The sequence below is a fragment of the Hemitrygon akajei genome, unplaced genomic scaffold, assembly GCF_048418815.1.
Source record: "Hemitrygon akajei unplaced genomic scaffold, sHemAka1.3 Scf000091, whole genome shotgun sequence".
NCBI classification, from domain to species: domain Eukaryota; kingdom Metazoa; phylum Chordata; class Chondrichthyes; order Myliobatiformes; family Dasyatidae; genus Hemitrygon; species Hemitrygon akajei.
In genome coordinates, this window is record NW_027331977.1 from 767208 (window position 1) to 779268 (window position 12061).

Genomic DNA, 12061 nt, shown 5'->3' on the forward strand with positions numbered 1-12061 from the left:
TGCAATCCACTGGTACCGAAAATAATAATACAGGCTATTATTAATATGAATGCACACATCCCTGCCCACTTGAACAGTAAGCTTCTTAAACACTGGTCAGCATAGGTTCAAGGTCAGGGGTGGAGCTTCTGCATGTTGAGGGTGGTGAAGATGTAGATGAAGAAAAGTTTAGTGGAGACAGGTACAATAATGTCATTTTAGGGGTATCTGGCTAAGTGTATGGGTAAGAAATTTGCAGAGGGATACCAGACAATAACGGGTAAATGGCATCAGTATAGGAGGGCACATTGGTTGGCATCATTTAGAATGAACAGCCAGTAATCCCACTCTATGTGATTGACTATCTACATTTGTAAACAATCCCAATGGTTACTTCAATACAACTGATCATTCAATAAACATGCTCACTCCGAATGGCATCATTTCACTGAGCATTTAGTCAAACAATATTATGTTGCAATAACCAACAAGGCATTTATTATTTCCTCTGCAACTACTTTCATTCTACCAACCTGGAAAACGGTGACGGTGACGCCGACGCCGACGCCTGGGGGGAAACAAATCACTTTTTTCTCCTTGATTGCTACTTCTTGATTGAAGAGGATATGGAGAACGGAGATCAACTGGAGCTATTGAGGAACCACAGAGGATTTTATCAGTCTGTTGCGCTGTTAAAATTGCAAATCCATATTAAAAAAGAGAAGCACAGGAGAAATAAACCAAGAAGAGTGCCAAGCACTGAGAAAGAAACCCATTCCCAACATTGAGTACATCTACAAGGTGCACGATCTCAACGAAACAGCTTCCCTCAAATACCCTTCCACCCCCCCCCCCTCATTCAGACTATTCTCTTTTCACTGCTGCCAGAAAAAATTGGTTCTTGAATTGTAACAACAGCAAAGGTTATGGGGAGCAGGAAATGCAGATGAGAGGGAATATTAAATCAGCCATGATGGAATGACTGAGCAGACCAGATGGACTGTACTGCATAATTCTGTTCCTTTGTCTTATGGTCCAAACAGCTACAAATCACCCTTCAATTCACACATTCGTCAGTCACCTTTAAGAGACTGGAGGTAGAGATTGCCGATAAGTTCAAAATACTTGGCATTTCAATTTCAGAAGACTGGTCCTGGGTCTAGCATAGAACAGTCCTAACAAAGACGACACAAGAACACCCGTACATGATTTCAATCTTCTGCAAGTCAGCGTGTCACCTCACACTTTGACAAATTTCTGTAGCTACACAGTGGACAGTATCATAACTGGTTGCACCACTGCCTGTTCTGGAAACACCAATGCACAGGAAGGGAAAAGCCAACAAGGAGTGATGGAAACAGGCCTTTTCATCGCCGGGAATGCCCTCTACTCCACTGAGTGTTGCCACAAAAGAGCAGCCTCATGCATTTTTCTGTTAGTCAGAATAGGCAGATATCTTTTGAAAGAGAGATAAGGAGGATTTTGTTTTGTTTTGGGTTTTTTTTTTTTTTACAGTCAATGGGTGATCAATCCATGGAATTCATTGGCAGAAAGCTCCGGAGGCCAGATCACTGGGGATACTTATGCAGAGGTCGATAGGTTCTGGATCAGTAAGACTACCAAAAGATACAGGAAGAACGCAAGAGAATGGGGATGAGCAGGAAAATAAATCAGTAAAGATGGAATGGTGAAGCAATCTCCAAGGCTCGAACAGCCTAATTCTGCTTGTATGTCTTATTGCCCATCACCTCCAGCTCCCCGTGGTTACCAGCTCTCAGGAAGCTTCTTCCTGCAGTTATTACTGATGAACTGTTTCAAGGGTAGATGTGGGGAACTTCCTCATGCTGAGTGTGATGAGAGTGTGGAACGAGACTCTAGAGCAAATGATGATACGGGCAGAATTTGAACAGTTGGTAGAAGCTTGACTAAGTACATGGATGGGATCGGTCTGGAGGTAAATGTCAGTGGGGCAAGGCAGAATACGGCTTCAGCATTGACTTGATGGGGCCCAAAAGGACCTGCTTCAGCTTTGCAGTGTTCAGAGACCATAACGCACCCGTGTCCTGTGTCACAACAGAGTTCACTGGATCCCCATCACTATTGACACCTTTAGGCGTGACAGGGATAGGTTATTCAACATTCAAGCTGTCTGGATAAACAGCAGAGTAACATCAGGATTATCTGATAATATGCAGAAGGCAGATATCGTGATGTGATCTGTGAACTACAGTTATTCGTTACCTGTCCGCAAAGTATACATTCACAGAAAAGAAGAGATACGGTTGAGTGAACTCGGCCTTTTCTCCTTGGAGCGATAGAGTATGAGAGCTGATCTGATAGAGGTGTCTAAGATGAAGAGAGGCATTGATGGTGTGGATAGTCAGAGGCTTTTTCCCAGGGCTGAAATGGCTAACACGGCAGGGCACAGTTTTAAGGTGCTTGGAAGCAGGTACAGAGGAGAAGTCAGGGTAAGTTTCTTTTTGACACAGAGAGTGGTGAGTGCATGGAATGGGCTGCCGGTGACTGTGGCGGAGGGGACTCGATTGGGTCTTTTAAGAGACGCCCGTATATCTACATGGAGCTTCGAAAAATAGAGACACTGGTAACCCTAGGTAATTTCTAAAGCAAGCACACGTCTGGCACAACATTGTGCGCCACAGGGCCTGTATTGTGCTGTAGGTTTTCTATATGCTGCAGAGAAACAGGCCCCTCAGCCGATCACATCTACACCAACCATCCACATGCAGCGTCTAATTTATTGGGTACACGTGTCGTCTTCTGCTGTAGCTCATCCATTTCGGTTTGAGCAAATGAACCTCTTGACCATGCCCGCATACTTTTATGCACTGAGTTTCTGCCACATGATTGGCTGATGAGATATTTACATCAATGAGCAGCTGCACAGGTGAAACTAATAAAGTTGCCACTCAGTGTGCACATGATTACTCAGTGAATTTGCCAGCAATTTCAGTTGTAGTTGCCTTTACTTTTTCTGGAAACATTGTTCAGTAGCAAGTATCATATTACTTGATTCTGCCATCCTATAGGTTATCCACATAGAATACAAACACCAGGAAATCTGCAGATGCTGGACATTCAAGCAACACACACAAAATGCTGGTGGAACGCAGCAACCCGGGCAGCATCCATAGGAAGTACAGTCGGCTTTTCAGGCAAGATCCTTCGCCCTGTTTTGGGTCTCGGCCAGAAATGTCGACTGGACTTCTTCCTATAGATGCAGCCTGGGCTGCTGCGCTCCACCAGCATTTTGTGTGCGTCCACATAGTATACATGTTTCTGTTATCACTATCCTTCTCCAGGAGATCACTTTAATTTTTTTGTCTATTTCAATTGACTTTGGCATAAGAACACTTATGAAAACAAACTTAAGCAATAAGGTTTACGCTTTTGGATCGTAAAACCAAAGGGATCCAACAAGCTGCATTTTGGTAGGTCAAATGAAGGTAGCAATTTCATTATAAAGGGTGGGCCTTGCAGAGTGTTGTGGAAAAGCGGGACATAAGAGTACAGGTAAATAGTTCACTGAAAGCGGCCTCAGAGCTAAAGAGCCAGATCAACGAATTCCAGTGATGGAACATAATGTCCAATAGTACTGGATGTTCGTGAGGCCATACCATAGATTTGGTCACCCTGCCATAGGAACATTTCATTCAATTTCAAAGAGTGCATTCAAACTCTAGGTCCTGATTGACAGTGAGTGGTTGTGCAGGATTATCATCAACTCCTTGGAGAGCAGGAAACTGAATGACACCCTAATGGAAGTATTCAAAGGGATAACGGGCATTATTATTGTGACTGCACACATCCCTACCCCATCACCGCCCTCATAGTAAACACAGAAAACCTACAGCACAATACAAGCCCTTCAGCCCACAATGCTGTGCCGAATGTGTCCCTACCATGTGCAGAAGTTCGCTGATGACACGGCCATAGTGGGGTGTGTCAGGAATGGACAGGAGGAAGAGTATAGGAAACTGATACAGGACTTTGTGATATGGTGCAACTCAAACTACCTGCGTCTCAATATCACCAAGACCAAGGAGATGGTGGTGGACTTTAGGAGATCTAGGCCTCATATGGAGCCAGTGATCATTAATGGAGAATGTGTGGAGCAGGTTAAGACCTACAAGTATCTGGGAGTACAGTTAGACGAGAAGCTAGACTGGACTGCCAACGCAGATGCCTTGTGCAGGAAGGCACAGAGTCGACTGTACTTCCTAAGAAGGTTGGCGTCATTCAATGTCTGTAGTGAGATGCTGAAGATGTTCTATAGGTCAGTTGTGGAGAGCGCCCTCTTCTTTGTGGTGGCGTGTTGGGGAGGAAGCATTAAGAAGAGGGACGCCTCACGTCTTAATAAGCTGGTAAGGAAGGCGGGCTCTGTCGTGGGCAAAGTACTGGAGAGTATAACATCGGTAGCAGAGCGAAGGGCGCTGAGTAGGCTACGGTCAATTATGGAAAACCCTGAACATCCTCTACATAGCACCATCCAGAGACAGAGAAGCAGTTTCAGCGACAGGTTGCTATCGATGCAATGCTCCTCAGACAGGATGAAGAGATCAATACTCCCCAATGCCATTCGGCTTTACAATTCAACCGCCAGGAGTAAGATATGTTAAAGTGCCGGGGTTAGGTCTCAATGTATTTAAGTAAATTACTTAAGAACTTTTTAAAAGCTATTATTAATGCTTTTTGAGAGAGTGATTTAGATGCATATCATATTTTTACTGAGTTAAGTATTGGATGTAATTAGTTTTGCTACAATAAGTGTATGGGACATTGGAAAAAATGTTGAATTTCCCCATGGGGATGAATAAAGTATCTATCTATCTATCTACCTTAGAAATTACTAGGCTTATCCATATCCGTCTACTTTTCTAAGCTCGATGTACCTGTCCAACAGTATCTTAAAAGACCCTATCATATCCACCTCTACCACCGTTGCCGGCAGCCCATTCCACGCACTCACCAATCTCTGATTAAAAGACTTACCCCGGCATCTCCTCTGTACATACTCCTCAGCACCTTAAACCTGTGCCCTCTTCTGGCAACCGTTTCAACCCTGGGAAAAAAGCCTCTGACTATCCAAACGATCAAAGCCTCTCATCATCTTATACACCTCTATCAGGTCATCTCTCATCCTCCGTCACTCCAAGAAGAAAAGGCCGAGTTCACTCAACCTATTCTCATAAGGCATGCTCCCCAATCCAGGCAACATCCTTGTAAACCTCCTCTGCACCCTTTCAATGGCTTCCACAACATTCCTGTAGTGAGGCAACCAGAGCTGTGAAGCACAGTACTCCAAGTGGGGTCTGACCAGGGTCCTATACAGCTGCAACATTACATCTCAGCCAAAAGCTCAATTCCACGATTGATGAAGGCCAATCAACCTTACGCCTTCTTAACCACAGAGTCAACCTGCACAGCTGCTTTGAGTGTCCTCTGGACAGGACACCAAGTTCTCACTGATCCTCCACACCGCCAAGAATCTTTATATTAATATTATATTCTTTCTTCAAATTTGACCTACCAAATCTGTATCCTATTAATGTCCCGCCGTAACCTCTGATAACCCTCCAGACTGTCCACAACACCCCCAACTTTTGTGTTATCAGCAAACTTACTAACCAACCCTTTTACTTTGTCATCCAAGTCTTTTATAAAATTCAAAAAGAGAAGGTGTTCCAGAACAGATCACTGAGGCACACCACTGGTCACTGACCTCCATGCAGAATACAAACCACCAGCAACCACCCTCTGCCTTTACAGGCAAGCCAATTCTAGATCCACAGAGCAAGGACTCCATGGATCCCACACCTCTTTACTTTCTGAAGGAGCCTTGCACGGTGTACCATATCAAATGCCTTACTGAAATCCATATACACTACATCTACTGCTCCACCTTCATCAAAGCATCGCTAATGCTTTTAAAAAAAGCTCCCACACAAGGAGAAATAAATCACCTCATTTGGTGGTGCTCTGCCTGGCTTCTGCTACTGGTAATAATAATAATAATAATAACAACAACAACAACATCATCAACTCATCTCCTTCTACCTTAGGCCATGAACTTATCAATCACCCTTGATGAGTTATTAACTGAAAGATATTAACTTCAAACTTTCTGCATAATCACGGAGTTGAACTGCACATGCATGTAACGAGAGCTGTATAACTCATCTCCTTCTACTTGGGCTACAAACCTATCAATCACCCCTGCCGTGAGACTTTCTGGTGGTCCAAGATCCGTATGCTCCACGACTGCTGGACCAAGTGTGTAAATCTAGGAGGGGATTATGTTGAAAAATAGATGTGCTAGGTTTTCTAAACTTGACTCCTTCTACATTAGGCCACAAACCTATCAATTGCCCCTCGTATTCAGGGGGGCTATCAAAAACACCCAGTAGACTTATTGCCCCCTTCCTGTTCCTGACTTCCACCCACAATGACTCATTAGACAATACATCCACGATTTCCTCCTTTACTGTAGTTGTGTTACTATTCCTGATCAGCAATACCATACCCCAACCTCTTCTGCCTCCCTCCATGTCCTTTTTGAAAGATCCAAAACCAGGAATACTCAGCAGCCATTCCTACTCCAGAGCCATCCATGACTCTGTAATGGCCACAGCATCATTGTTCCACATATTAATCTATGCTCTAAGATCATTCGCCTTGTTTATGATAGTCCTTGCTTAAAAACAGGCATATCTCGGGCCATCTGCCCGAGTGCATCATTGCTCTATCATCTGCTTATCCTTCCTCACAAACTCACTGCAAGCTGTCGCTACTCGTGCAGCAACTGCCCCACCCTCCCTCTCTTTTATGGTTTAAGCAATAAGAGAAAAGACCCACGAAAGTAGAAAGAAGTCACTGCTTTTGGTGGTACACCGCCTGCAATCCACTGGTACCGAAAATAATAATACAGGCTATTATTAATATGAATGCACACATCCCTGCCCACTTGAACAGTAAGCTTCTTAAACACTGGTCAGCATAGGTTCAAGGTCAGGGGTGGAGCTTCTGCATGTTGAGGGTGGTGAAGATGTAGATGAAGAAAAGTTTAGTGGAGACAGGTACAATAATGTCATTTTAGGGGTATCTGGCTAAGTGTATGGGTAAGAAATTTGCAGAGGGATACCAGACGATAATGGGTAAATGGCATCAGTATAGGAGGGCACATTGGTTGGCATCATTTAGAATGAACAGCCAGTAATCCCACTCTATGTGATTGACTATCTACATTTGTAAACAATCCCAATGGTTACTTCAATACAACTGATCATTCAATAAACATGCTCACTCCGAATGGCATCATTTCACTGAGCATTTAGTCAAACAATATTATGTTGCAATAACCAACAAGGCATTTATTATTTCCTCTGCAACTACTTTCATTCTACCAACCTGGAAAACGGAAACGCTGACGACTGGGGGGAAACAAATCACTTTTTTCTCCTTGATTGCTACTTGTTGATTGAAGAGGATATGGAGAAAGGAGATCAACTGGAGCTATTGAGGAACCACAGAGGATTTTATCAGTCTGTTGCGCTGTTAAAATTGCAAATCCATATTAAAAAAGAGAAGCACAGGAGAAATAAACCAAGAAGAGTGCCAAGCACTGAGAAAGAAACCCATTCCCAACATTGAGTACATCTACAAGGTGCACGATCTCAACGAAACAGCTTCCCTCAAATATCCTTCCCCCCCTCATTCAGACTATTCTCTTTTCACTGCTGCCAGAAAAAATTGGTTCTTGAATTGTAACAACAGCAAAGGTTATGGGGAGCAGGAAATGCAGATGAGAGGGAATATTAAATCAGCCATGATGGAATGACTGAGCAGACCAGATGGACTGTACTGCATAATTCTGTTCATTTGTCTTATGGTCCAAACAGCTACAAATCACCCTTCAATTCACACATTCGTCAGTCACCTTTAAGAGACTGGAGGTAGAGATTGCCGATAAGTTCAAAATACTTGGCATTTCAATTTCAGAAGACTGGTCCTGGGTCTAGCATAGAACAGTCCTAACAAAGACGACACAAGAACACCCGTACATGATTTCAATCTTCTGCAAGTCAGCGTGTCACCTCACACTTTGACAAATTTCTGTAGCTACACAGTGGACAGTATCATAACTGGTTGCACCACTGCCTGTTCTGGAAACACCAATGCACAGGAAGGGAAAAGCCAACAAGGAGTGATGGAAACAGGCCTTTTCATCGCCGGGAATGCCCTCTACTCCACTGAGTGTTGCCACAAAAGAGCAGCCTCATGCATTTTTCTGTTAGTCAGAATAGGCAGATATCTTTTGAAAGAGAGATAAGGAGGATTTTGTTTTGTTTTGGGTTTTTTTTTTACAGTCAATGGGTGATCAATCCATGGAATTCATTGGCAGAAAGCTCCGGAGGCCAGACCACTGGGGATACTTATGCAGAGGTCGATAGGTTCTGGATCAGTAAGACTACCAAAAGATACAGGAAGAACGCAAGAGAATGGGGATGAGCAGGAAAATAAATCAGTAAAGATGGAATGGTGAAGCAATCTCCAAGGCTCGAACAGCCTAATTCTGCTTGTATGTCTTATTGCCCATCACCTCCAGCTCCCCGTGGTTACCAGCTCTCAGGAAGCTTCTTCCTGCAGTTATTACTGATGAACTGTTTCAAGGGTAGATGTGGGGAACTTCCTCATGCTGAGTGTGATGAGAGTGTGGAACGAGACTCTAGAGCAAATGATGATACGGGCAGAATTTGAACAGTTGGTAGAAGCTTGACTAAGTACATGGATGGGATCGGTCTGGAGGTAAATGTCAGTGGGGCAAGGCAGAATACGGCTTCAGCATTGACTTGATGGGGCCCAAAAGGACCTGCTTCAGCTCTGCAGTGTTCAGAGACCATAACGCACCCGTGTCCTGTGTCACAACTGAGTTCACTGGATCCCCATCACTATTGACACCTTTAGGCGTGACAGGGATAGGTTATTCAACATTCAAGCTGTCTGGATAAACAGCAGAGTAACATCAGGATTATCTGATAATATGCAGAAGGCAGATATCGTGATGTGATCTGTGAACTACAGTTATTCGTTACCTGTCCGCAAAGTATACATTCACAGAAAAGAAGAGATACGGTTGAGTGAACTCAGCCTTTTCTCCTTGGAGCGATAGAGTATGAGAGCTGATCTGATAGAGGTGTCTAAGATGAAGAGAGGCATTGATGGTGTGGATAGTCAGAGGCTTTTTCCCAGGGCTGAAATGGCTAACACGGCAGGGCACAGTTTTAAGGTGCTTGGAAGCAGGTACAGAGGAGAAGTCAGGGTAAGTTTCTTTTTGACACAGAGAGTGGTGAGTGCATGGAATGGGCTGCCGGTGACTGTGGCGGAGGGGACTCGATTGGGTCTTTTAAGAGACGCCCGTATATCTACATGGAGCTTCGAAAAATAGAGACACTGGTAATCCTAGGTAATTTCTAAAGCAAGCACACGTCTGGCACAACATTGTGCGCCACAGGGCCTGTATTGTGCTGTAGGTTTTCTATATGCTGCAGAGAAACAGGCCCCTCAGCCGATCACATCTACACCAACCATCCACATGCAGCGTCTAATTTATTGGGTACACATGTCGTCTTCTGCTGTAGCTCATCCATTTCGGTTTGAGCAAATGAACCTCTTGACCATGCCCGCATACTTTTATGCACTGAGTTTCTGCCACATGATTGGCTGATGAGATATTTACATCAATGAGCAGCTGCACAGGTGAAACTAATAAAGTTGCCACTCAGTGTGCACATGATTACTCAGTGAATTTGCCAGCAATTTCAGTTGTAGTTGCCTTTACTTTTTCTGGAAACATTGTTCAGTAGCAAGTATCATATTACTTGATTCTGCCATCCTATAGGTTATCCACATAGAATACAAACACCAGGAAATCTGCAGATGCTGGACATTCAAGCAACACACACAAAATGCTGGTGGAACGCAGCAACCCGGGCAGCATCCATAGGAAGTACAGTCGGCTTTTCAGGCAAGATCCTTCGCCCTGTTTTGGGTCTCGGCCAGAAATGTCGACTGGACTTCTTCCTATAGATGCAGCCTGGGCTGCTGCGCTCCACCAGCATTTTGTGTGCGTCCACATAGTATACATGTTTCTGTTATCACTATCCTTCTCCAGGAGATCACTTTAATTTTTTTGTCTATTTCAATTGACTTTGGCATAAGAACACTTATGAAAACAAACTTAAGCAATAAGGTTTACGCTTTTGGATCGTAAAACCAAAGGGATCCAACAAGCTGCATTTTGGTAGGTCAAATGAAGGTAGCAATTTCATTATAAAGGGTGGGCCTTGCAGAGTGTTGTGGAAAAGCAGGACATAAGAGTACAGGTAAATAGTTCACTGAAAGCGGCCTCAGAGCTAAAGAGCCAGATCAACGAATTCCAGTGATGGAACATAATGTCCAATAGTACTGGATGTTCGTGAGGCCATACCATAGATTTGGTCACCCTGCCATAGGAACATTTCATTCAATTTCAAAGAGTGCATTCAAACTCTAGGTCCTGATTGACAGTGAGTGGTTGTGCAGGATTATCATCAACTCCTTGGAGAGCAGGAAACTGAATGACACCCTAATGGAAGTATTCAAAGGGACAACGGGCATTATTATTGTGACTGCACACATCCCTACCCCATCACCGCCCTCATAGTAAACACAGAAAACCTACAGCACAATACAAGCCCTTCAGCCCACAAAGCTGTGCCGAATGTGTCCCTACCATGTGCAGAAGTTCGCTGATGACACGGCCATAGTGGGGTGTGTCAGGAATGGACAGGAGGAAGAGTATAGGAAACTGATACAGGACTTTGTGATATGGTGCAACTCAAACTACCTGCGTCTCAATATCACCAAGACCAAGGAGATGGTGGTGGACTTTAGGAGATCTAGGCCTCATATGGAGCCAGTGATCATTAATGGAGAATGTGTGGAGCAGGTTAAGACCTACAAGTATCTGGGAGTACAGTTAGACGAGAAGCTAGACTGGACTACCAACACAGACGCCTTGTGCAGGAAGGCACAGAGTCGACTGTACTTCCTTAGAAGGTTGGCGTCATTCAATGTTTGTAGTGAGATGCTGAAGATGTTCTATAGGTCAGTTGTGGAGAGCGCCCTCTTCTTTGCGGTGGCGTGTTGAGGAGGCAGCATTAAGAAGAGGGACGCCTCACGTCTTAATAAGCTGGTAAGGAAGGCGGGCTCTGTCGTGGGCAAAGTACTGGAGAGTATAACATCGGTAGCAGAGCGAAGGGCGCTGAGTAGGCTACGGTCAATTATGGAAAACCCTGAACATCCTCTACAGAGCACCATCCAGAGACAGAGAAGCAGTTTCAGCGACAGGTTGCTATCGATGCAATGCTCCTCAGACAGGATGAAGAGATCAATACTCCCCAATGCCATTCGGCTTTACAATTCAACCGCCAGGAGTAAGATATGTTAAAGTGCCGGGGTTATGACTCAATGTATTTAAGTAAACTACTTAAGAACTTTTTAAAAGCTATTATTAATGCTTTTTGAGAGAGTGATTTAGATGCATATCATATTTTTACTGAGTTAAGTATTAGATGTAATTAGTTTTGCTACAATAAGTGTATGGGACATTGGAAAAAATGTTGAATTTCCCCATGGGGATGAATAAAGTATCTATCTATCTACCTTAGAAATTACTAGGCTTATCCATATCCGTCTACTTTTCTAACCTCGATGTACCTGTCCAACAGTATCTTAAAAGACCCTATCATATCCACCTCTACCACCGTTGCCGGCAGCCCATTCCACGCACTCACCAATCTCTGATTAAAAGACTTACCCCGGCATCTCCTCTGTACATACTCCTCAGCACCTTAAACCTGTGCCCTCTTGTGGCAACCATTTCAACCCTGGGAAAAAAGCCTCTGACTATACAAACGATCAAATCCTCTCATCATCTTATACACCTCTATCAGGTCATCTCTCATCCTCCATCACTCCAAGAAGAAAAGGCCGAGTTCACTCAACCTATTCTCATAAGGCATGC

General features: G+C 44.0%; 1 protein-coding gene across 1 annotated transcript in view; it reads right to left on the reverse strand.

The window, feature by feature from the left end:
• The window catches only part of LOC140722851 (NACHT, LRR and PYD domains-containing protein 3-like), a 93729-nt gene that overhangs the window by 35794 nt on the left and 45874 nt on the right, over positions 1 to 12061 (reverse strand). Inside the window, exons 8-9 of the mRNA XM_073037492.1 lie at positions 7405 to 7509; positions 513 to 629 (exon numbers count right to left, since the gene is read on the reverse strand). Of these exons, the coding sequence (XP_072893593.1) occupies positions 513 to 629; positions 7405 to 7509 (222 nt within the window). The remainder of the gene's footprint in view (positions 1 to 512; positions 630 to 7404; positions 7510 to 12061) is intronic.